Here is a 26,297-nt window from a genome sequence, read left to right on the forward strand (position 1 = left end):
GAGCTGAATGATTTGAAACAACCCATGGACATAATATCTACTAAGCACTAGGCTAGGAAAAAAGCTCAGTGGCTTGAGCACGTGCTTAGCACACAAGCCGCCCTGGGTGGGGTGGGATGTATCAGTACCAGACAACATTCTAAGTGTTTTACTTCACTGATACTTAAAGTGTTGTGCATCACTAAGGAGCTCAGCAGGACTACTATCTCGAAAGTCAAGTGTGACTCAGAAGGCAAGGTTGAGGCAGGAGGACTGCTGTGAGTTCAAGGCCACAATGAGCAACATAAAGAGTATCTGGCCAACTAAAACTACATAGAAAAACCGTATCCAACAAAAACAACCAATCAAACACATTAGAAGTAAGACCTCAGACTATCCTAGATCTTCTGAATTAGAATCTGTATTTTTTATTTTTGCTTTGTTTTTTGTTTGTTTGTTTGTTTGAGATATGGTTTCTCTGTGTAACAGCCCTGGCTGTCCTAGAACTCACAGAGATCCGCCTGTCTCTGTCTCCCAAATATTGAGAATAAAAGCGCATGCCACCACCCAGCTTAAATCATCATTTTTCATATCAGGTGCAATGGGTTTAATCATCATGATAAACAATGAAAATATTCTCCATTCTACAAATCCATAAGACATGGAACATTATATACTTGCATGGTAAACTGTCAGGAACACGATTTGAACTATACTTTTTCATTTCATAATACAATCTAAGCTACTACTGTATACCAAATTTCAATTACTTTATCAGTTTTGGAGATAAGGTCTCAGGTAGCCCAGGCTGGCCTCCAATTTCATATGTAGCTGAAGGATGACCAAGAAGTCTCATCTTCCTGCCTCTACCGCCCAAATTCTGGTATCACAGGTGTGTGCTAACACGCCTAGCTTTGCTCTCAAATTAAAAAAAAAAAAAAAGGCCAGGTGGTGGTGCACACCTTTAATCCCAGCACTTGGGAAGCAGAGGCAGGCGGATCTCTTTGAGGCCAGCCTGGTCTGCAGAGTGAATTCCATGATGGCCAAATGCTACACAAAGAGACCCTGTCTCAAAAAAAAAAAAAAAAAAAGCAAAAAGTTTACATTTAGTGTGTGTGTGTGTAAATATACACCATGGTATGTATGTCTACTATGTGAGTATCAGGGATCTAATTTGTCAGGCTTGGCAGCAAGTACCTTCCATGCTGAGCTAAAATCTCCCTAGACCCCAGCATTCAATTTTTAAACAACTTAGAACATACCTGTAAGATAGAATAGCCTGAAACTATTAAAACTAGTGTTTAAAGTCAAATTCTTAACAACAAAATTAAGGTGATCTTATACTAAGAGAATCAGGATATAAAATTGAATATACAATATGAGCTCAAATATGTAATTATTAAAAAGTGTGTAATAATAAATAATCTGGTGAAAAAAATTATCAATATAGGTTGTGAGGATGGGATCTAGTGTTAGAATGTCAGGGTTCAAACTTCAGCTCAACCACTTTCTAACTGATTACTCTTAAGAGTAATCCCTCAAATATCATTTACTATGCCTATACAATAGAAACTGTTTCCTTCACAAGACTGGATTTAATGAAGTAATCTACATAAAGCATACACAGTGAATAATGTTATTTCTCTGTATGCCTTTTCATTTTTCAAAATGTCTTCAATGAGCACACAGAACACTTCGGTAATCAGCAAAAAAGGTTCTCAAAAACAATACTGCCTCAGCGATTATCAACTACTTTACAAGGGCTATTCTGAAGGAAGGACCTACTCCTGATTAGATAATAGAGACCCGAGCTCAAGTAATTAACAACTGCGTAAGAGACCTAAAGATCCGGAAGCAAACATGACTGGACAGTAAAACTGGGAAAGGGGAGCTGCTGCGCCAGTTCCTCTCCTCCAAGACCTTTCACTGGGAAGAAAGTCCATCAGGCACCTTAAATGTCAGTCATTTCAACTGCCTAGCAGTATCTGCCCGACCTTGGGCTAGTCAAAGCATCAATCTTCCTCACATGAAAGGAATGAGACTACATCAAAATTCTTGTAAATTGCGATGAGAAAATGGATAATATACTAACAGTACTGACTAGCGCAAATAATCACAATTGAGACCAGACAGTCTCTTCCTTCTCCTTGGATGTCTAAGGTCTTGCTTGAGCTTTTACTCCAGTAATGAAAGCATGCTCATTCTGTTCATCCTAAGTTCAATGGTGTTTTCAATATTTTCTAATAAATTATATCTCCAAAGAGATACTTCACTATTAATTAACAAAGCAACAGGGTTAACAGATAAACATTCCACCTTAATTACAGTTTACATTCTCATATGTAAATAAACTATATCACAGTTGAATTCTTAACTAATTACACAACTAGTGGGAACAAAGTAATGGAGGGGGTGTTTCTTCACATTCCTGGCATCTTCTAATGCAAACAATAATAAATGAGTAAGTAAGTGAGCACCATCTACCACTACCTGCTGTAATCTAGGTCGAGGCTTTCCACCTGATAAAATTAGATCAGAACCAGTGTTAAGATTTTGAGGAGCCTAAGGATCACCCAGTCTGATCCTTTTGTTACACAGAAGGATTTAGGAAATGTAGTTAACTTGAGAACAAGGAAAACATTCAAATGCTAATCTACTTTTTCAGGATTTCATCCAGATCCTAAAAGGAATACATAGTAAACCTCAGTTCACACTTTTAAAGAGGCATCAGCTTTTGGCTCAGCTAAAGGTGTTACTACTATTACCACACCTCTAAGGTGTGAGTAGCCTCACTTCTCCACTGCACTTCAATAATGTTATCCACAGCTTGGAATTCTGTTTCTAGAGGAGTGTGCACTACCGGGATGGGCAGAAAACTAGAGGGAAACATTTAAAGGACGAATGCTTTTCTAAATTGAATTAAAGAGTTCAACTGCACATTATAAAACTACACAACTATTTTTCTCAGTATTTACATAAAAATTCATGACACAAATTATTTTTGAGCTTGTGCAAATATGTTCAACTTTACCCATTAAGAGAAATAAATACTAAAACAACAGAATAGCAAAATTCCTATTTGAGCCTGTTAATGGTGGTGCCCACCTCTGGTCCTAGCATTTGGTAGAAGGCAGGTCAGAAATTCAAGGCCAGTTTCATCTATATAAAACCATGTCTCAAAAACAAACAAAAAACTTCCTATTTAGCCTCAAGTAGGCTTGGAAGACGATTTTCTTTGGAAAGCTCAGTGTACAGTGCTTGTCTAACATTTGAGGCCTTGGGTTTAAACCCAGAACCTTAAGTTAATAAATGAACAAACAAAAATTGATAACTATTATCCTTTATAAGCAGGTTCAGCTCATGCAAGAGTATGTGTCTACACTTACATATAAAACTTAATGCTACCCAGGTGGTGGTGGCACTCGTCTTTAATTCCAGCTCTCAAGAGGCAGAGGCAGGAGGATCTCCATGAGTTCAAGGCCAGTCTGGTCTGTAGAGTGAGTTCCAGGACAGAGAGGGTGTTTACAAATAGAAACCCTGTCTCAAGAAACTAAAATAAATAAATAAATTGATAAATAAATAAATAAACGTTAAAACATTTCAGAGAGAAAGAAATGGGTATACTTTTATATTCTATTTCAAGGATCTTTTTAATTAAGAATTTATTTTGTATGTATGCATGTTTTGTCTACATGTTTGCCTGTACACCATGTACATGCCTGATTCCCAAGGAGGCCAGAAGAGGGTGTTGGATTCCCTGAAACTGGAGTCACAGACAGTTGAGAACCACCATGTAGGTGCTAGGAAAAGAACCTAGATCCTCTGGAAGAGCAGTCAAGTACTCTTAACTGCTGAGCAATCTCTCCAGCCCCATATTTTTATATTTTAGATAGAAATATAACCTCTATGAAGAAGTTGAAAATATTTATCAAAATTATAAATGGTCCTATCCTTTGACCAAGGATATTGCACGTCTATGGGCCTAGCCTCCAGAGAGACACTTCTCTGTAAGACAGCAGGCACATAGGAATTCAGCTGTAGCATTGTCTGCTGTGCTAAAAATGGGTAGCAGGCTAAGATCCATAATGAGAGATTAAGGGAGATTAGTTAAAACTATAGTGACCCATAAAGTGGGATAGTCATGTAGTCATTAAGTAAATTATGTATATGATAATGGAAATATCTCAGCTATGAAGTCAACAATGTGTCTTCTACAGCATCACTGTTTTTAAAATGTGAATCTAGAGGCACAAGTGTGTATGCTTGGATGTGTAACAAACTGATAATAACAATGAAAAGGACTGGATGGCTGAGGAATGGCAGACGGAGAACGACTTCTCACTCTAAACCCTTTTGTACACTTCAATTTTGTTCTATTTACACTTCCCCAAAGGTAACTTTTAAAATGTTTAAATTTGTATGTATAGTGTATTCCAAATAGAAGAACTATCAAGTTTTCCTTCATTATAGCGTTAAACTCTAGAATCATAAACTGAGAGTCTGGGAAAATGCTCAGTCAGTAAAGTATCTGCCATGTGAGCATGAAGACCTGAGTTTGGAGCCCCAGCACGAACGCACAGGCCAGGTATGATGACAGATGCATGCCTGGGACACTAGCACTAGGGGACAGTGCCTAGTGGACACAGTCCAGGGCTCACTGACCAGCCAGTCTAGCAGTTGGTGAGTTCCAGGTTGAGCAGCTACCTCAAAAAACAGGACTAGTGAGACAGCTTAGCAGTTAAGCACACTCACTGCTCTTCCAGAGTACCTGAGTTAGGTTCCCAGCACCCGGTTAGACAGCTCATGTGCACATACACACATGCAAACACACATACCTAAACATAATTAAAAATAAAAATAAATTTTTAAAAATAGAGGAATACACTTGATATCAACCTCTGGCCCTCTACATGTACATATATAAACATGTGGATATACTACATAAAAAATGGTAATTTTTTAAAATCATTAAATATTCCAAAGACAGATCTTTTTCATGCCCATTGACTCCAAAATCACCATAAGTTACAGAGTGTGATTATAATCCTAAAGTCCACCTCCAATCAGAAATGCATGTTACTAATATCACAGAAGGATCACAGTTAAGACTCAGCTCAGCTCAGAGTAATAGTGCATGCCTACAATCCTATCACTGAAGAGGCTGGACAGAAGACTTGTGAGTTTGAGATCACCACAAGGCACAGAGGATACTCCTGACTCAAAACAAAACATCAACAACAAGAAAACCCTTCAGACCTCACCTGACCAAGTCTCCATGAAGCTGTAGATAGAGACTTTCTCTTCCCTCTCCAGCACATATTTCTGATGCTGGTGTCTCTACTGTGCAAAGGACAAGATGTAAGTCAGAAGAGGAGGAGGATGTGGAGGAAGAGGACGAGGTGGAGGTTGTAGTGGCAGTGGTCGTGTCTGCTCCATAAAGGTAAACACAGCCTCTCTTCACATCTTCTCTCAGCCAGTCTCTTTCTCGAGAACCAAACCTACTTCTTCTATTCAAACAGTTTCTGTTCCCATTGTGTTTCATATTTCTCTAAAAAACACCAAAAGAAAGAAATCATAAACATAAACATTTGTCTGAATTACGTGTGTTCAGTTCTTACACTCATAACTGCCCTAGCATCCCTTCTGTGGCAGCTAATCTTGTTGGTCAACTTGACTACATCTAGAATCAACTAAAAGCAAGATGCAGGGCATAAAACATATACAGTACTGAGAAATAAAATGTTTAATGCGAAGTTTCAAGTTTCTGATTTGAATGACAATTCTCACTTAGTCTCTGGGTCTGGTTATTTTTGGAATGTGATGTTTTTATTTATTTCCAAAGATTTTTTGTTTGTTTGTTTTTTCTGAGACAGAGTTTCTCTGTGTTGAGAACAGCCCTGGCTGTCCTGGAACTCACTCTGTAAACCAGGCTGGCCTCAAATCAGAGAGAGAGATTCTCCTGCCTCTGCCTCCCGAGTGCTGGGATTAAAGGTGTGCGGCTGGCGGTTGTTATTAAATTGTAAAAAAAATAGAAATAATAATTACTAATTAATTTCAGATTGAATCTGATACATGTAAATTAAGCCTTGCACACAAGGAAGTGGGTTGATAACAAGCTCCCCACTCTGATCTGACAATAGACTTTCTCAACCTCACAGTCCAAATAAACGCACAGAGCACTAAGCACCGTCTGGTAACACAAATCTCCTTCCCATTCCTGGCATGTTCAAGACAATTACTGCTGGCATTTTATAACCATGGTATGTGAAATTCACATATATATATTGTGAAGTCAAGCTACCTTAAAGCAAAACAACTGTTAAGAGCCAATATAAAAATTTCCAGCCAAGCAAGGTGGGGCATATGTATAATCCAGCAGTCAGGCCGAAGAGCATGGAGGGTTTCCGGAGTGTAAAGAAAACTTAACCTATATAAATGTGTTCCAAAGCAGCCTGGACTACATATTGAGACTGTTTCAAAACACAAACAAAAATGAAACAACAGCAAATAGTTTCTAAAAGTCACCATTTGCCTGTGTTTTCACAATGGGCCATTTCGAGCTAACAAAAAATAAATTTCCATGGACTTTCCACTGCCCTTTGCTGTGTTTCAGTCCTTTCTAACCATCTGTGTCTCTGAGCACATAACCATTCCGCCACTCTGTGGCATATGGAGAACATCTTCTCCACCTTATTCACATGCTTTTACTTGCTAAACCTCTATTCAGATGCCAGTTCTCTTTGGAGCCTTCCACAGCACTCACCCCTGTCTAGCATTAAAGAGTCTCCTCTCAATAGAAATCTTCACCTTGAATATACTTCTACTTTATACAGATGACCACGGATTGTCATCATCTCTGGTTTCTCACTCTCTTCACTGCCAAGACCCTCAAGTGTTTTTAATGCAGAATGTCACAGACATAGCTGCAAAGCCCAAAAGATAACACAGGACCTGACACCCAATTTGCACTTTAGCTTCATCAATTAGCTATGATGAGGAAGTAAATAAACTTAAAAAGTCTCAATTTTTATAAAAAAAAACATATAATATTTACCTACAAAGTCAAAAGAAAGAAAAACACTTTCACTAGTATTCCTCATTAAAAAACAGAAATACATATGAAGGAAATATTAGTTTAACTGATAGTAAATACTTGAGAATAACTGGAGAAACATACCTGTAATCCCAGATGCTGCAGAGTCAGAGGCAAAAGGATCAAGTTCAAGACCAAGGCGGGTTTCAGCAGTTAACAGTAAAAACAAGGGTAAGTAAACAGGTGTCCCTACAAGTGGTGAATTTAAAACAAGGAGATGAATGACAATCTGTTTAAATTTAGGGTAACACGTGTAAATTGACTTTTGAACAACAGTTCCAGGGACTGAACACAAGTTTTGACATATCAGATAAGCTCTCTACAACTGACTGACATTTTCTGCCCTAAACTGATCTTTCTGCAGCTCTTTATGATCTTAGAACTACTCAAAATCAGACATAATAAACCCCTGACACAGGTGGGAATGAGGCCTCTTTTCCTACCAAACACATTTTCCTCCATCCTGAATCTCATCTTAAATATCTCAAAATAAAAAAACGGGCTTTCAAGGATCATCTCAAACACACAAGACCCATCATGTTTTTACTACTAAGAAATTATAGCCACTGAATGGTTAACTACCAGCTAATTTTAAATAAGCCTTACCTTCTAATCCTTAGTGAACACTGACAGGTTCTATGTGACACAGTAACACTTACACAAAGAGGGCCTGCACCTTGCACTAGAGAATGAGAAGTAAGCAGACACAATCTACACACCACTGATAGGTTTTTTTTAAAGCCAAGCATGATGCATGTACCTATAATCCCAAAACTTAGGAGGCTGAGGCAGGAAGACTGTTTGAAACCTAGATCAGACCTAAAAAGTGAGACGTTGATGCAAAAGTAACATTAAAAATATATTTAGTAGTTCAAATGACTCACTGACTTTCACAGTCTTAGAAAAGTCCAGAAAGACCCAGAAGTATTGTGAATTTTCTTCCACGGATTGTTTGAGATGGGAGCTCATGCATCCCATTTTGGCCTCAAAATCACTCTGTAGATGAGGTCAGCCTTGACTTTTTCCCCTGCCAACTCCATCTCCCAAGTGCAGGGATTACAGTCTTTGCCGCCACACCCAGCACCTTCCAGCGGATTTTAGCAATCATTTGTAAATGTGCAAATGTGTTTCTTTAAGGCTATACCTTTCTTATAGAACTTTATGTCATCAAAACACGTTTTTGTTGGTCATTTCAAGCTCAGTCTCCTATCTATAATCTACACTCTATAATGAAGTAAAACTGCTGAGGAGTTAGAGAACGCTAGTAGATATGGTTCATTTGCACCTCACCAATAGCCACTTAAAAGGTCTTGAGAACAAGCAAAGCAAAAGCATACAGCAGTAATGACGAAGATAGACTTTTGGGCCATTATTAGCCACTGCTAAATTACCTAGTGCGTCCTTCTCAGGAATGTCTTCCTCTACTGCCTAACACAAGAGGAACTGCTAGAAAGAAATTCTTAATGTTGCAGGTGACACTGTCCTCTGAGCAACCTTCAATTTCTTAGAGCCAACTAGCTTGAAACTGCTCCTTTGAGGACATTTTACTTTCTCCTTTACTTTTACAAAAGCTGTTATCACAAATTTATTCAAAAGGGAACACAATTATAATCATACATCATATCAAACATGTGTACAAAGACTACAATTTAAAAGTCAGAATTGGAGAGACAGTTCAGTACTTAAAAACCCCTGTTGCTCTCGCCGAGGACCCCGGTTCAGTTCCATGAACCCACACCGTGGTTCATAACCATTCATAAACCAGGGGACCAAAAGCCCTCTTCTGATTTCCACAGACACCAGCATGTATTACATAAAATCAAATAAAACTTAAAAATTTTTATTTATTTTTTTTAATCGTTTTTATTTAAGTACCTGGAGGGACAGCCATGGGTGCTGGGAACCAAACTCTTATATTTTTGGTTGTGAGCCTAGCCTTTTACAGCTGAGCCATCCCTCCAGGCCTAATTTTATTTTAATATTAAAGTCTAACTGTAAAGCTAAAACATTTCAGTGTAGGCTACAAATTCAACAGCCAGTACTTGAATCTAAAAATAAAGATAATATATGAGAGCTATGATAAGCTCAAAGATGATAAACCATACAGAGAAGTCTCATATATCAAAACAGGCCTGGTCAGTCTTCATCCTTAGTCAGTTCCATCAGAATGGAGAATACCTTAAGGTATGAGATGTTTCTGCACTCAACTTTTAAAATAAGGGCTTTAAAACACAATCACACTGTGGAGTATTTCTAAGAGATCAGGAAGAGTGTGTCCTAGGGAGAGGAGGAGCATTTCAACTGGTTAAAATTTTTTTGGTAGTAGTTGTTTAGAACCATACACAGCACTCAGCAAAGGCAGGAGAATTGCTGAAAGTTCTAGGTCAACCTGAAATACATAGCAAGTTCCAAATCAGCCAGGGCTACATAGTAGGATCCTGTCTCAAGAAAATAATACCTAACAAACAAAAACAAAAAATTAGGGATAAGCAAATAGTTCATTTGGTAAAGTGTTTGGCAAGCAAGCATGGGGATCTGAGTTCAATTCCCTGCACGTAAGTAACAGCAAACACAGGAAATTCCAGCACTGGAAGGTGGTGACCCAGAGGGTTTATTGGTTAGCCATTCTAGTAGAATTCGTTCAGTAAGAAACCCTGTCCCAAAAAAATAAGGTGAAGAACAACAGAGAAAGATACCTGACACCTACCTCTAGTGTCCACACAAATGCACACAAGCATGCACATGCACACAACTAAATATGTGTGTGTGTGTATTCTGAGATATATATTCATATATATATATTCTGATAAAAATATAAAACTATTCTTAAAGAAAAAACAAATCATTGGAAGAGCAGTGGTGACACAGCCTTTAATCCCAGTACTCGGGAGGCAGAGGCAGGTGGATTTCAATGAGTTTGAGGTCAGCCTGGTCTACAAAGTGAGTTCCAGGATAGTTAAGACTGTTATATAGAAAAACCCTGCCTCAAAAATTTTAAACAAATAAATAAATAAAACAAAAATAATTAAATCATAATATTCACAAACTAGATTGGCTGTCATCTCCTATCATCTCCTACTTAACAAAACCATAATCTCAAAATCATACAAAACATCTGAAAATCTTTTGAGCCTTGTTCAGTAATTTGATAAATTTTAGAACTTTGAGATACACTCTTACTATGTTGCTCAGGCTGGCCCTGAACCTCTAGGCTTAAATGATCTTCTCACGTCAGCCTTCTGACTACAGGTACAAGCCCAGAGTCCTGGTTTAGAAGTATATTTTGAATAAAACGTCCCAGGGCCCTCCCTGTACAGCCAAATGGTCCTTGATGTAGTCTGGGTAAGTTATGTTGACTTGGTTATATTGTGCTTTTTATAAAGACTTAAGAATAATTTTCATGATTTGGTATTGGGTGTAAGTATAAAAGGAAAAGTCTTCTTCCTTCCTGTTTCATCAGTGTTAGTATTCTGAAGCTGGGACCAAGGAATAAATGCAAAGCCTTGTACATTCAAAGCACACCCTCTACCACCAGTCTCCTCCTAACCCAGAGCTATACCCCTAGGCTAGAGACGTCATTAGAAACATCTTCAGAGAAAAACATGTGGGCAATTATGACATTCTTCAAGGTTCAGAAAGTTTTCAGCTTACCTGTGTATGCTCTATAGGCTGCACTGGGGCAAGCGAACCCCTCATCAACTTAAGAGAATTTCTGTCTGAGGAACACAAGGCCTATTTTCCATGGTCTTAGAAGGAGTAAAGTGTTACCACTTGCAGGAAAGCAAGGGATAGAAAGGCCTCCAGCCAGGCTCTCATCTCCAGAGACTGAGATCAAGAGTCAAGACTAATCAATCACTGGAATCTTTCTGATGACCCCAAAATGGGAACTTTGGGCACCAGGGAAAGATAGTTCTCAATAAACATTTTCATTTCTCTTTCACACAATTTACCACTTCAACACGACCAAAAAAGGTCACGAGGTTTTTTAAAAATTGCTCATCTTTTACATACCAAAAGACATTACATGCCTCTCAAAACTATTTCCTGCTAAGTTGGGTCTGCAGAACTTTTGTTTTTATTGAATTTACTCACAATCTATAGTTTGCTATTTGCTATCATTGTAATAGACTTTCAGTAATTACACCCCTTTATGCTTGAGTAAATTCCAGGATGGGTAACAGTTAAAAAGTAGTCTAAGATAAACTACTAGAAGTTCTTTAAGTCTATGCATTAAGACTGGGGGGCGAAAGAAAATACGATTTATATTTTACTGAGTATTGGTTTCATTAATTCATTGAGTGTGTCAAATCTACTTTTCTGCCCTTCCCACGTTTGTGCTGCTTTACTAAATAATTTCAGTAAGAGTAAATATTACTCAACAACAATCTCAATTAATTACTTAATATTTGCTTTTAACAATATGTATTTTCGATGTTTGGCAAACTGTTTTTGAAACACATTAAATCTCAATTTTCTTCCCTCATTCTTTGGCAAGTTTTAAATTCTGTCGATTCCTCTTCTAGAACAGTAGAGGAATTCCATTCCACTTGACTTATACACTGAACCTACAGAAAATTTTCTCCGCACTATTTCAGAGGTTAGAGGAGAACTCCACCCAGTTAGCCACCCTTTAACCATCTCTGCTGACCTCACCTCACCTTCTGCATTCTTCCCGCACAGAAACTTCTTGTCATCACTCACCTTCAAGGCTCCACTCCCCTTCGCCGGCATCTGTTTTCCTATCCTCCTACTCTCCTGATTCTAGCAAAAAGCCCCGCTTAGTTGCCTGTTGCATAACGGCACCCCCACTGCCTTCTCCCCGGATTGTCAGCCAAGCAGGAGTGCCCCTACGAGCTCTGCTCCTCCTCCCCACCACTACCCCCGCAACACGCCCAGCGAGTCCCCAGGCAGCAGATCCTCCGGGACGGTCCCCAAGGCGGGAGCGCGGGATGTCGCGCCTTAGAGCCGGGCGCGGGTTCGGAACTCGGGGAGTCAGTCCGGAGGGCAGTGTGGCCGCTCCAGCCGGCGCAGCCCGCGTACACAGCGGCGCCTGGCCAATCGCCGCCGCCATCCTCTCTTGCTGTGGTGATGTCTTCAGGTGTCCGCCTCGCCCTGCGTACTCGCCGCTTGGCTTCTGCCAGAGTGGCCCGCCCTTCGCGCCCCCCAGAATCGGCCCCAGGGCCCCGGGCTAGGCCCGGCGAGGCGACGGCCGCCCCAGGGATGCGGGGGCGGGGGGGGCGGCGGCGGCCCGAAGTCGTGGGCCTGCCGGGCGGCGGCTAAGGATGGGCAGCGCCGGGGACCCATGCGGCCGAGGCCCGGACGGGGGCGCGGCACAGAGGCCACAGCAGGCCCACGGCGCCCCAGCCCGGTGCAGGAGGGACGCAGGGCGGGGGACGCCCGCCGCCTCGGGCAGCAGGCAGCTTGGCGAAGGTGGACACGGCCCTCCCGCTCCCTGCCGCCTAACCTTCAGGACCCGGATCCCTCCGGGCCGGCGAGACGCCGCCGCTTCAGGTGGCTCCGGGGGCTCCAGCGGGCCCGCGGGCCCGGGCTCCACCTCCCCCATGGGCGGCCAAGGCTTCAGAGACGCCCGGCCGGCGCTACAGCGCGCGAGCCTCGGAGGCGCGCGCGAGCTGCGGGAGGCCTCACCCCTCCGCCTAGACCCCGCCCCTAGCCCCTTCACCCCGCCCCTGGCGGCCCCGCCCCTGGCCCCGCTGGACTTGCGTAGCTGCCGGCCTGTAGAAGCTGGAGCAGAAATGTTGGAGCCTAGCGCCACTGCGGGGTGAGCCTCCGCCGCGCTCCATCTTGGGTTTAGTGGACTTAGGCACAGGGAGAAGCCAGAGAAAAGAAGCAGGTGAGGCCTGCACCTGTGAAGATAGCCAAGATGCCGCCCTCCACCGACGATGACGCTGAAATCCTCTATCCAAGACTATTCCTGCTTTCAAATGTGCCTGTCACCTCGCACGCACTGGCAATGAAAGAACTGTTGCATATACTCTCCTCTCTCAGGAGATAGCTTGCAACATTCTTCAGCAAACCTCAAGAACGCAGACATCACTTCACTTTCCAGCCACATTTCAATGTTCCTTGTAGTCAAAGTATCAGAATTCTTTTCTCTGCCTCAAACAGTAATATGCTGTGTAAGCCTTATATTATTTTGCAAGGCTCAACTCAGCAAAGTTATTTTAAACGTTGACTTTTAGTTCCTGAAGTGGTAGTATTTTTGTGGTTAATGCACCAAATTATGAGTCTGCCTAATTCGAAATCTTATTTGTACTCATTATTAGATCTATACTTGTATAAATTACTTGATCTAATTCTTTCGGATATTTTTTAAAGTCAGAGACATATGTAGCCCAAGCTGACCCCAAACTCATTAGGTAGCCATAGCTGGCCTTGAACTTCTGATTCTCCTGCCCGATATCCCAAGTGCTATGACTGCAGATGTGTGCCACCATGCCCAGCTTCCTTTATTTTATGGGTGTTAGGCTTATGCAACACTTGCATGCCTTGTGGTAGAGACCAAAAGAGGATGTCCGATCCTCAGGAAGGACCTGGATTACAGCTGGTTGTAAATGGTCATGTGGGTGATGGAAGTTGAATCTGGTCCTCTGGAAGAGCAGCCAGTGCTCTTAACCACTGACCCAGTCCCTTCCATTGATTCTTAAAGGGAAAACTAAATTAAAATTAACATCCGGTTGGCAGTTATCAAGGTGTAGTGAACAAAACACACAGAGAGCCTAACTCAGGGGTTCATAGTAGCCATTATAATTCTGAAATTCTAGATTTCCCAAATATTACTAGCATTAACTGCTCCTAAAGTTTGCAAGGAGTCGTCTAAACCTCTTCGTTTTTAGGCTTTCCTCTTTTATGCATGTGTTGGATCTCCAGTCAACTTGTAAAGAATTAAAAAGCGAAACAACTTCTTAAATAATTGGCAATGGCTATTATCCAGTGCTTCAGTTTGGCTATCCAACTATTTGTCGAGTACTTTAATTATGGGCTTAAAGCAAGAGCATCTGAGATTTAATAGAACCTGTCTTGAGATGTTTTTTAATTTGAAGTTAATTACATGTCAAGATAAAATTTTGCATCCAAAGTTCTGCCTCATACTATTTATTTTTTCTATAAAAGGTATTCTTGTCTTCATATGAGTACTTTGTATCTACCATATCACAGTTCCAACCTTCATTTCTTAGTTTTCTTTCAATATAGTAAACATGGTTTCTCTATGCCAAGTCTAATAGAAGGTGAAAGATAAAGATTTCCCAGGGTTTCCCTTCCACTTTGAAAGTATTTCAAGAAATCTACCTGCTTTAGTTGGATTTCTATTTCACAGCTTCTGAGTGACTTTTCAACAAAAACACTCAACAAAGGCACTAATCTGAAAGCAGAAGCAGACAGCTACAGAAACAAGTAGCTGGGGATGCTTCCAAAAGCGTTTCTTGAGGTACTGCAGATCACCGGTTCCACATCTCATGTGACTTACCACATTTGGTCCTGTCCCAAGTCCAGCAGTGAGTTCATACTAGGAAACAGCAATGTTTTGTAAATGGTTATCTTTTTAGTTATCTGAATAGCAGTCGACACTATCAATTCAAAATAAATCCATTAATTTTATTAAAAACTAAAAAGTATTTACAACTTCAAACTGGCAATACGTATTGTAAAAGAAATACCCCAAGTGTGGTCCTTAAGGGATGAGTTTTTATATATAGCTACCTTTAAAGGTCCCCATTACTTCAGATCCAGCTCATCCTCAATAGTCTGCTGATGTTTCCTTTTCAAATTATGTACTGATGTTAACACAGCATACTGTTACAAAGGTCACATTTGGTGCGCGCCCCCAGTTCAAGGCAATGTGTACTATGCATGCCAAGAGTTATGTAACCACACTTTCTGGAAATGGTGAACAGCTGAGACTAACCCTAAAAATAAATTCCTCTAAGATTTGTGTGTGTGTGTGTGTGTGTGTGTGTGTGTGTGTGTGTGTGAGAGAGAGAGAGAGAGAGAGAGAGAGAGAGAGAGAGAGAGAGAGAGCATATGTATATAAAAAACCATCTGCCCTCACTGCAGGCTCCCACTACAAATCACGCCAGGGCAAAGAATCCCTCCTCCCCATTTCCTTCCTATGAGGCCCTACACACAACTCTACCTCTCAGTACACTATGGAGAAAGAAAGCTGAAGACTTTGGTAGAGGAGCCAGGAGTTTCTTGTCTACTCACTGATATCCAGTTCCCATTCTTTCACTAACCACAAGTCATCTTTAGGTCCAAATCCAGGTTCATAGGCTAAGCAGATTTAGGTGTTCTGTATTCTGGTTCCAAATGTTGTTTAGCTGACTTCAAAGTTTGAAGGATTTTTTTCTTTGAACATTTCTCTTTCTTCTTTTATAGTGAGCCTAGAGCGTCATATAAACTAGGCTAGCACTCTAACACTCAGCTGCATCTCCAGCTCATTGAACATTTTTATTTTTTACATATGGAGACCGCTGAACTGGGGAGATCACAGGAAAGTTGTTAAAGTGATTAAAATTAATTTTGTATTTCTGGATTGAAGTTCAAGCCTGGGCACAATTCACTGCACTGTTAAGTGAATGTCTAGTTTCTGTTTATTGACTAAATTGTAGCTTTTCTATTTTCACCTAATTATACCTAGATGTGTGTCAGCTAAATTTACTTAAGAGAAACAATGATGAATTTTAAGTAAGCCATGTAAAAGACAAGTTTATAGAAATGTTATCAAATGGTGCCAAAGGGCACTGCTGCAAAAAGTAGATAATTTGCCAAGTTCTACACCCTTCCCCTCTTCAATCTAGAAGCTATAGCTTCTCCTTTCTCATTTAAGGGAATGTTAGGGATCATAAGAGTTGACAGAAAACCAAAAGTTTTCAACCTTCAACAACAACAACAAAAAAGTCTATGACGTTTGGGAAGACAACTTGACATGCAAGCATGAGGACCTGGATCCCATCAGCTGGCACTCATGTAATCCCAGCACTGTCAATGTGCAGACAGGTGGCCTCGCTAGTCAACCAACCTTGTCTAATGGCTGAACCCCAGATCCCAGTGAGTGACTCTGTCTCCAATCAAGGTTAATGGCTCCTGAGGAACAACACCGTTAGAGCAACACCTGAGGCTGACTTTGGCCTGCACACACACACATACACCAGGAGGGACGAAGAGAGGAGGGACGATTCATGAGTTGTACAAAACAAGCCATGAAATGTAATTCACCTGGGCTGGTCAGGCCTTTCCCTATCAAGTCACCAAAAATAATCAAGTCAACAAACGAAACACAAAACATAACTTATAATTAAACATGAGTGTCCTCAAGACATAGTACATCTTACTAGCTTCATAGTCTGGAGAATTCACCTATGTGGAGAAAAAAAAACACAATAGATAGTAATTGCGTTATAGTTAAATGTCCACTTTTAGACTTTTCACTGCCTATGACATCTACTAGGCTTTTAAAATGTTGTTTCTTCTCTTGGTGAGATTTCTGCACTGAGGAACATTAAAAAGTCCAGTCTAGCTCAAAGCTTTGGTGTAAGAATTCATCCAAGGCTTATGATTCACATGTAAGAAGCAAGGCAGCAAATTTTAAATCATTGAGTATTGACTTTTTATTATTAGTCACTGTTCATAATTTGTTTCAACCAAAAGACAATACACACAGCAGAATTCAAATGCATCCCATGTAATGTTTACATCCATTTTATTCCTCACTCACCTCTAAGACTTATCATTTCATTTTATTTTTTTTTTTACATCTCAAAAATATGTCTGCAATAATTAGAACTTCATTAGCTGTCCCACTTGGTAACAGCCTTTTAATAATTGTACAGTAAAGAAGATGTGATGGGGCTTAATGAAAATGTAACTTACAACATCGTGAAAGAAAAAGGACTTTACAGAACACAGTGGGAGTTCACAGAGGAAAGAGTTCAGAAGCCCTTTCCCATGAGGTCTCCAAATAAAAACAAAAACAAAACACACAAAGCGCAAACGCAGGTTCTTAGGGGGAAACTCTCCAGTGCTCCATCTGGAAGCCAGAAGCAAGAAGCAACTGTTCAAGCTGCTTCTGCATTTTCTTCTGTTTAAGTGTTCCAGGTTCTGGGAATGGAACCTTGTCCACGGGACCCACTCATAGCTATTGCTTGAAAAAGGTATTCACGTTCAGTTCCACAAACAGCCCCACCCTCCTGAGCCAAAGTTGGCCAGAAGTATTTTAAATTTCAGAACTTCCTGTGCAGTTCTCTCTTCAGTGATCTTCCCCCACACCCAGACTGACAAATAGACCGGCATACACAGCCCTCCCAACCACAAACTGTGAATATTTTTTTTTTTTTTGGTTGTTGTTCCCTCTCAGTTTAGGACACTATAGTTAAAATATATTCACTAGGAAAAAAAAATACACATTATTCAAACTCCTTCTTCCCCTAGTTCTCACGGCCAAATATATTCCGATTTAGAAGATAATGAAGAACCACAAAAGCAGTATTCCCTAACTTCCAACTTTTTCTAAAGGAAAAGAGAAATGGAAAGCATGTTATGTTGGAGATGGAAAATTCCAAACTATTAGTATTGGACAGTTGTAAAAGTCGATTTTCGTATATGAGGGAGACAAACAAAGGTTAAAAACCACACCTCTAACTAGGAAAGGGTATCTGCAATGTTACACTGAGGAATGTTGCTTTAAATGAAAAAAGACCTTGAAGTTAACAGATGATTATTATACACAGCAGAAAACCTCCATGCCTCCCTAAACCATCTCAAGGGAACAGAACCAAAGCAGTGTGGGAGAAGCGTCGCGGAAGAGCACCCTTCCTACAATTTTCTAGATTACTTAGAGGAATTTCCTTTAGGATGACTCTGGGGTGGGAAAGAAGGATAGCATAAAAACTACTCCTCAAAGAAGGCAATAATGAGGTACAAGTGCAAGTGAAATTGTCAATAAGTGGGGCTCACAGCTTATTACCCTGGGCTTATTCAAAAGCCACTGAAATCACTTGCTTCACAATGGCTCTGAGGTTGTCAAATCCACCCAAATCTGTTTCCTCCTGAAGGGCTACATGTGGGAAAGGAATGACTGAAATGTGCAAAAATTCACAGAAACGAAGAGATTTCTCCTTTAAGCTGCAAGGCCAAGTGAGAAGTTAACTACTGCTGACCCTAGAAGCTAAGAAGGCACGCCGAAGCTTTCAAAGATCCAATCATCTGGAACAGTCTTCACAACCATCAGTATCCTAGGCAGTTATTTGGCTGCTAGTCCGTCGGCATGGTGCTCAGGTCGTCTCGGAAATAAATTCAAATCTACACAGCACCCTTTGTGTTAAGGCCATGATATTTTTATTCCTTCTCGAAAAAGCCATGGATGATCGCATACTCTACCTCAAAACTCTGATCACCCAGGCAGATACAGAGATCTTTCCAGCTCCATTTGGCTAGCACTGTCTTTCAGCTTGGTCTTGAGCAGAATTCTTCAGATCCAATTCATTTCAACAACAATGACAACAAATAGCAACCAAAAACCTGAGCTGGTTAGCTACGAATGTAAAGGAAAAAATAAAAGCCTCCACACAAAGAGGAATGTTAAGACAATTCTATTCAAGAAATCCACCAATATAACATTAATCCTATCATGTTTCACAGCATTAAATCTCCATCCAATGAAATCTGTCCACAGGAAGCCTTGAAGCCTTTTACTGCACAGGCAGAGCAGCTGTCTATACACGCACGCACTCACTCACTTTCCTGAACACAGGAGAGATCCTGTTTGTAACTCAGTTGTCCATTTACCCAGTCGGTAAGTTTCAGCAAATCCTGCTCTTAAAAGACTATTAGAAAGACCAGAAGCTTTCCCTTTTTTGGAGCCTTTTGTTCATCTCCAGTTTGTCAATGTTAGGAATAGTCTAGCATCTGATACAGAGCTAGGTTTGACAAGACACTGAAGATTTTAAGGAAAGGCGTGGTGAAATGGAACAGGGAGAAAAGGAGATTTGTATCAAGGTTTAAAACTGAAGTCAAAGTGTCATTCTACTGTACAATATGGTAACAACCGCAATGCTTTACAAGCAAGGCAGGCCCCATTTTTCCTTTTTCCTGCAGTATATTAGACATGGTGCCTGAATACCAGAATGTATACAGTACATTCATCATGTACTACAGGACAGTCACCCAGCTAATCAACATAAAGTCTTGGTGACAACAGGGTCTTTTCTAAAAAGCACACGGCACTCTTACTGTTTAAAAAGCTCAAATCTTTAATGCAGATGTTCATGAGACTGGTTTCTTTCAAAAGACCAACTTCTCAGACTCAGGAAAGGATATTCCTACGCTATGGTGACCATAAGAAGACTTGCTCTCACATAGGGGGCAAAGAAGCTACAAGGCTTCATTTCAACACCATAAAGTACAATATAGGAAAGATTTCTTTAACCGTGTGGTCTTTATTTCAGTGCCAGTGTTACAGATACAACACAAATGTTCCAGTTAGAAGAAGGAATTAAAACGGAATGCCAAGGTCCAAGCCAGGCTCAGGAAATTAAAAGGGAGGTTTGGAGCAATGGATAAGCTGACTCCAGTGTGCTCCAGACTAAGTCTGGTACGCTCTTCCTATGGGCCATGGTGTTTTGTGACAGAGTCTGCTCCTTAAGACTGAACTCCTCTTTTGACCCATTTACCACAGCTTAAACAGGCAAGTGACAGGCTTAGGAGAAACATTGTTCATTAATAACTATTCATGTATCTTTTAGAAAGTGTCCACTTTGCACTTTAAGGGAAATTGATTTTGAAAATCATGGAAAGAGAACTCATGACTACAGCTAAAGAATGGAGAGAATGGGGAGCTGGAAGAGCCTTGGAAGTTTCTATTACAAATAGAGCACCATATCCTTCATGCCAAATCTCAACAAAAGCTCTTTGAACTGCATCTGTCCAGTGTTTACAAACAACCTCTCAAGGTCTAACCAGTTTTTTATATATATAAACAAACATACATACATACATGTGTGTCTGTGTGTATACAGCAATGCACAGAAAAGGCTACCAGGAGCCTAATGCCTCTTTCAAACATTGGGAGAACCAGCAGAAAAGGGCAGGGCTCCCTTATGTCCACTGTTACAAATTCCATTCCAAATGCCAGATGTAAAAGCGCCTTATGATGGTAGCCAGCTAGTGAGGAACAAACACCCCACCTTGCCCAGTCCACAGAGATACAACAGTAGAAAGAAAGGGCCACTCTGCTGCAGAGACAGAGTGAGTGTTTTCTTGCCATCAACTCCAGTCCTCTCCTCCAGACCAGCTGCTGATTGCCTCAGTGGCCCAGAGAATGTTGATTCTGGCTGCAAATATGGCAGGGGTGAAGTGTGGAAAAGGGAGAAGAGGAGGAAGAGTGCAAAGTAGCCTCCAGAAGCAGCCAGCCTCAACAGTGGAGGAGAGGACATTAGTCTTTACCGATGCTTCAAGGACAGCAGTAACTTGAGGAAAACCCTCCTCGACAGTTCTCTCAGCTCCTCATGCCCATGGTACAGTTGGGGGGACTTGCCAGCAATCACAACCTCCTTCCCAGAATTCCTTTGATTGAGTGGGATAAGAATGAGAATGGTGCTGGACCCTCATTGCCAGGACTGAGGGGGGAAATTGTTCACTTCTGCTAGATCTTGCATTGCTGAGCCCTTGTGATTATATGTGAGCTTGATCCGCATTCGCAGCTGTTGCTATAAAAGGGAAAGAGAACCATACATTAACTTATTAAAATAAAATCACCCTATTATTCGAGATCCTAGAGAAGCTAAATAAGAAGGTGAACCTGAAGAAAATCATGTACTTATCCTCCTGGAGATTGGAAATAGACAAGAGTCCCAGGTAACCTCGGCTGCATGGGGGCGTGGGTGGGAGGGTTGTTGGAAGGGGAGAGGGTTAGAGAGAAGGGAGTAGGGGAGGAATGGGGAAAACTCAGGGGACTGAGATGGGGGGAGGGAGGAAGGATGGATATGGGATCAAGGAAGAATATATCTCAACTAAGGGAGTCATTTTAGGGTTTACAAGAGACTTGATTATAAATGGGATCCCAGGTCCAAGGAGAGATCCCCAGACTGTTCTCTAGACAGAGGAGAGGGTGCCTGAACCGGCCTTGGCCTATAACCATACTGATGAAGATTTTGCTTATCACCATAGATCCTTCATCCGACGATGGATGGCGATACAGATGGAGACCCACATTGGAGCACCGGACTGAGCCCCCCATGGTCCAAATGAGGGGCAGAAGGAGGAAGAACATGAAAAAAAACTCAGGACCGCGAGGGGTGCAATCACCCACCGATACAAAGGGACTGATCTAATGAGAGTTCACCAAGGCCAGTTGGACTGGGACTGAACGAGCATGTGATCCAACCAGATTTTCTGAATGTGGCCGGATTCTCTGAATGTGGCTGGCCCGGAGCCTTTCTGAAAAGCCACTGACAATGATACTGGGACTTGTTTCCTCTGCATATACTGGATTTTTGGGATCCAGTCTGTTTGGATACTCACCTTCCTGGACCTGGAGGGAGGGGGGAGGAACTTGAACTTCCCACAGGGCTGGAAGCCCTGACTGCTCTTAGGGATGGAGAGGGAGGAGGAGGGAGAGGGGAGGAGTGGGAGGGTGTTGGGAGGAGGGGCGGAAATGGAAACTTTCATAATTTAATAAACTTTGAAAAAAAAATAAAATAAAATCTTTTTTTTTTTCAGCAAAAAAAAAAAATAAATAAAATAAAATCACCCTATCTGTCCATGGAGAACACGCATATAAAGAATACCAGGAACGACCCCAACATTGGGAACAATGTAGAGGGGCACAAAAGATTTAACTCTTTGTCCAAGTCTCTAGAAAAATAATGGAACACGCCACTGCATGATCTACATGAGTCAACTGCTGCTTGGTTTACAAAGCCCATGGTAAACATCAACATCAATGTTTCTATTTCGAAAGCATAAAAGAAAATAATTGGGTGCCTAAGTAACAGCAGTAGTTTTGGTGTATTTTACTTTATGTAGCAATTATCAAATATGAATACATTAAAAGTTTGTTCCATGTATCAAATGATGAAAATAATGTGTATTTGTCTGTACTAATGATATGATCAAACAGAAAATAACAGAAAAGGCAAAGTAATACAGGGGAAGGAAACAATCAGCGTGAGAGGAAAAAAAATAGACCATTTCAAAACAGTTTGAAAATCAGATAGTTAATTATTAAATAAAAGCAGTTTAAATAAAACCAGTGTATTTCTTTGAGAAGATACAGTGAAACTATTGCTAAGTTGCATCCTAATGCTATTTTTTATCTAAGTGTTTCACTCAAAATGCTTCCAGTTTTGACAGCCATACTTAGTAATTACAGCAGTAAATATGAACTTCTGACTCAGCAAATGATTTCACCTCAGATTTAAATTTCCGTTAAATCCTCAAACCTATTCCTATAATCCTCAAAACAGAGAATTTTAGTAGCATTTTAATAAGATATCACTAGTCCGTGGACATGATTTATCTCTACAAAAGAACAAGGAAGTTAGATCAGACATTCTCCTAGATCTCTTTCTCTAACTATGAGTAAAAAAACAACAAACAAGAAACAGAAAAAGAAAAGCAAAGGCTTATATTAGAAAATGAGTTCACACCTTATATAGACTGCTCCAAATGTGCTACTCACCTTCTGTGGGTTCAGAACCTTAATGACTTGCGTGATGGTCCCTGTGTTAAATGCTGGGACAACGCTGCTGCTAGGAGACAGAAGCTGCAGCTGGAATGTCTACAGAGGAACAAAGGGCACTCTTCAGAAAAAGCAGCAGTATTAGTTCAGAGATGTCAGCAAGTAAGAAGTTAAACACAAAGCAGATGGGTCAAGTCCCAGGTTTCCCTAAATTATGTCCAGTGCTTGTTTTCCAGATACCAACCCTTAGTATACAGGCAGAAAAGTTACTCATTGAATTTGTAAAATCCCAGTGAGGTCTCTAGCTGAGAAAACTGAAAAGGTACCTGCCACTTCCCCATTTCTAGAAGAAGGGAATGCTAGGCTATCACTTTTCAGAAAGTAGCCAATTCTTGCTCTAGAAACTCTGCTTAGCAGTAACTGATCAACTATGCAAGCTGTTGCATGTGGCCTGAAACAAAATCAAAAGAACCTAAAAGAAAAGCTTTCCAAACAGAATAAACCAACATACTAGTCACTAACTACAGGCCTTTATGCTTCTGTGTAATCTGATGACTAGGCTTCAGAGACTCGGCCTTTTGTTTTCTACAGTCTGCATAATGTGGATTATGCCAAGGTCTGCCCCTACAAGAGAAGAATGACTTGAAAAAGCCAGTTGTTAATACATAAATGCATTCAGGATTGTGCCAGCAGGGACCCAAGACCCTAACAGAAAAAGCACTTGCAGAACCAGCCCAAACAGCAAAAGAACAAAATAAGCCAAACATAATAATCTGTCAAATGTAGATAAGTTTGTATCTATTTACAGATATGGAACAAGAAAGTATGGCTAGGTAAGCCATACTGTGCTAAGTGGCTACAAAGAGCCTTTCCAGAGAGGTAGAAAAGTTTTTTTATAAGCTCAATTAGAAAAGGAAACAGTCGAACTGAAAGCACAAGCTTTTTGTTTTGGTTATCATTTATAATTGTATTATCAAATAAATTATGTAAGCCAAAAATGCTGTTGCTAATATATTTTATTACATTTAAGAGGTTTTCTCTGTGTAGCTTTGGTGCCTGTCTGTAGACCAGGCTGGCCATGACCTCACAGAGATCCACCTGCCTCTGTCTCCCGATTGCTGGGATTAAAGGTGTGCGCCACCACTGCCCAGCTAAATAGTTATTATATATTACACTGAGGAAGAAAAAAAAGCTGCCCATTAAACTATGACAAGATATCACGTTTATGTTTCTATGGCATGAGAGGAGGTAACCAAACTTAGGAACCTGTACATATAGGTAAGTGATCCACCACAGAGCCACAACCTCAGCTTTAAGGCATCACTCAAATTGCATTTCAATTTCAAAGACATTAAAAAAGGAAAACTACATAGTAGAATCTATGAAGTGTGGAATTTTGAAGCTCAAGATACATTAGCAAACTGCAATGCCTTATACAGCACCTAAAAAAAGGCCATGCAAAGGTGATGCTGTTAGGCCAATGTAACATAATTACTATAAAACTCTAAGTTGTAACAGCTGACATTTCCTGAGCACTGAACACAAGAAAAGTGTTTCCAGTTATGTCCAATATAAGAAACTTATTATTCAAAGCGACACTAGGAAGTAACTCTCACTATCACCTCTCTTTGCAGATGAAGAAACAAACTCAGAGATTGACCTGCTTCATGTAACACACCTAGGACTAAGATCAAAACAGAACAGCTCTAGAACTTATAAGTGACTTATAACTATGTCACATCACTTTAAAAACATATTAATTATTCTGAAAAAATATGAGCCAAAGTTAAAAAATATACAAACTAGCAGAAAAAATAAAAAACCACTGTCAGCTTCCAAATGCATGCTGTCTGAATGTCACGCTGCACATGTCACAGAAAGATTAAATTAGCCTAGTCTGAAAGCCAGTGATTGGAAAGCTACAGCCTAATACCGGTCTTTAACATTCTACTGGAAGAGCCCGCTCATTTACTTGTGTATTTTCTACAGTTTGAATCAATATCTTTCAGAGAAAACCTTTGCACTCTGCTCATTCTAAATTCCATGGAAAAATTATTCAGTATTCAAAAACAAACAAAAATACTCCTTAAACTACAATTTGTTATTTTAAAATGCCTCAATCCACAAAACAGTCATTGTATCAATAGTAAACTAGAGGCAGGGGGTGGGGGGACAGGCAGGGGGTGGAGCACACCTTTAATCCCAGTACTCCGGAGGCAGAGACAGGCATATCTCTATGAATGCAAGACCAACCTGCTCTACAGAGCTAGTTCCAGGACAACTAGGACTGTTACACAGAGAGATTCTGTCCCGGAAACACCTCCCCCAACAAAAGAAGAATAGTAAACTGGAGGTTAATGAGGGAAGAATATTTCACTCAGGTATCAAGACATGAAATTTTTTTCTGAGACTTGAGGGATAGAGTGGGCACTTGCTACCAACTCTGATGACTGGAATTCAATCCCTGAAGCCACAAGGTAGAAAGTTGTTCTCCAATATCAATTATGCTGGAGGTGTACACACTATGACATGTGTATGCACCCACGTACAAGAATGCAGGTGCAGATACAAACAAAACGAATGAATGTAACTGTAAAAGTTTAAAATATCTATAAACGGTTTTTAAAATTCTCTAATTCTAATCTAGTGACTAGCTACCAAATAATCCTTTATCATAATTAATATTTTAATTCTGCTATATTTTGAGGTTTTGGATCTTTAGCACTATATTACTAACCCTATGTGAATACTCAAAGCACTAACTTACCACCTTGTAAAATTCAGTTCTCACTAATCCTAGGCTTTGGTTTACTTTGTGTAGCCCGGGCTGTCCTGGAACTTGCTCTAAAGGCCAAATTGGCCTTGAACTCACAGAGATCCTTCAGCCTCTGCCTCACAAGTGCTGGGACTAAAGGCATGAGCCGCCACTGCCCAGTTTTGAGTTTATTTTTTTTTAAATAAATAAATAAATAAATAAAGTCTTACTATGTATGTAGCACTGGCTGGTTTAAAATTCACTACTTAGACAAGGCTTGCATTGAACTTATGGGAATCCTCCTGCCTCTTCCTCGCAAGTGCTGAGATTTCAAGCATATGTCACCACATCCAGTTGAATCTTCTTTCATTTTCCCAGCTGAATGTGTGTTAACTGGGGCAGGAGAGATGGCTCAGCAGCTAAAAGCAATTGCTGCTCTTCCAGAGGATGCAAATTCAATTCCCAGCAACCACCTTAGATAATTCATAACCACCTATAATTCCAGCTCCAGGGGATCAGGTAAACCTTTCTGGCCTCAGTGGAGGAACACACACACACACACACACACACACACACACACACACACCATACATTTACAAAGATCCACCCAAATACACATAAAAATTTTAAAGAGTGTATAACAAAGTAAAAGTATTCACTAAAATGACATGCTTCAATAAACTACAAGGGTTCTGTAACACTGCAGAGTTAAGTTAAATCTGAAAATTTAATCTCTAAACATTAAATATATTCTTCACCAAATGCACAAAACAAAG

At 40.5% G+C, this 26,297-nt stretch overlaps 2 protein-coding genes across 3 annotated transcripts in view; both read right to left on the minus strand.

The window, feature by feature from the left end:
* The window catches only part of Phlpp2 (PH domain and leucine rich repeat protein phosphatase 2), a 74,399-nt gene extending 61,715 nt beyond the window's left edge, over positions 1–12,684 (minus strand). Inside the window, exons 1-2 of one of the 2 annotated variants that reach the window (XM_085681747.2) lie at positions 12,537–12,684; positions 5,241–5,527 (exon numbers count right to left, since the gene is read on the minus strand). In XM_085681747.2, the coding sequence (XP_085537873.2) occupies positions 5,241–5,527; positions 12,537–12,635 (386 nt within the window). In that variant the 5' untranslated portion in view covers positions 12,636–12,684. Of the gene's footprint in view, positions 1–5,240; positions 5,528–7,156; positions 7,262–12,536 lie in introns of those variants that run through there. The other variant, XM_085681748.2, reaches the window with a different exon arrangement.
* A 3,989-nt stretch (positions 12,685–16,673) lies between these two features.
* Positions 16,674–26,297, minus strand: part of Ap1g1 (adaptor related protein complex 1 subunit gamma 1) — an 84,133-nt gene continuing 74,509 nt past the window's right edge. The window contains exons 22-23 of the mRNA XM_087900381.1: positions 22,767–22,865; positions 16,674–20,793 (exon numbers count right to left, since the gene is read on the minus strand). Of these exons, the coding sequence (XP_087756507.1) occupies positions 20,692–20,793; positions 22,767–22,865 (201 nt within the window). The 3' untranslated portion in view covers positions 16,674–20,691. The remainder of the gene's footprint in view (positions 20,794–22,766; positions 22,866–26,297) is intronic.

Source organism: Myodes glareolus, chromosome 22, assembly GCF_982192425.1.
Source record: "Myodes glareolus chromosome 22, mMyoGla1.1, whole genome shotgun sequence".
In the NCBI taxonomy this organism is placed as follows: Eukaryota; Metazoa; Chordata; class Mammalia; order Rodentia; family Cricetidae; genus Myodes; species Myodes glareolus.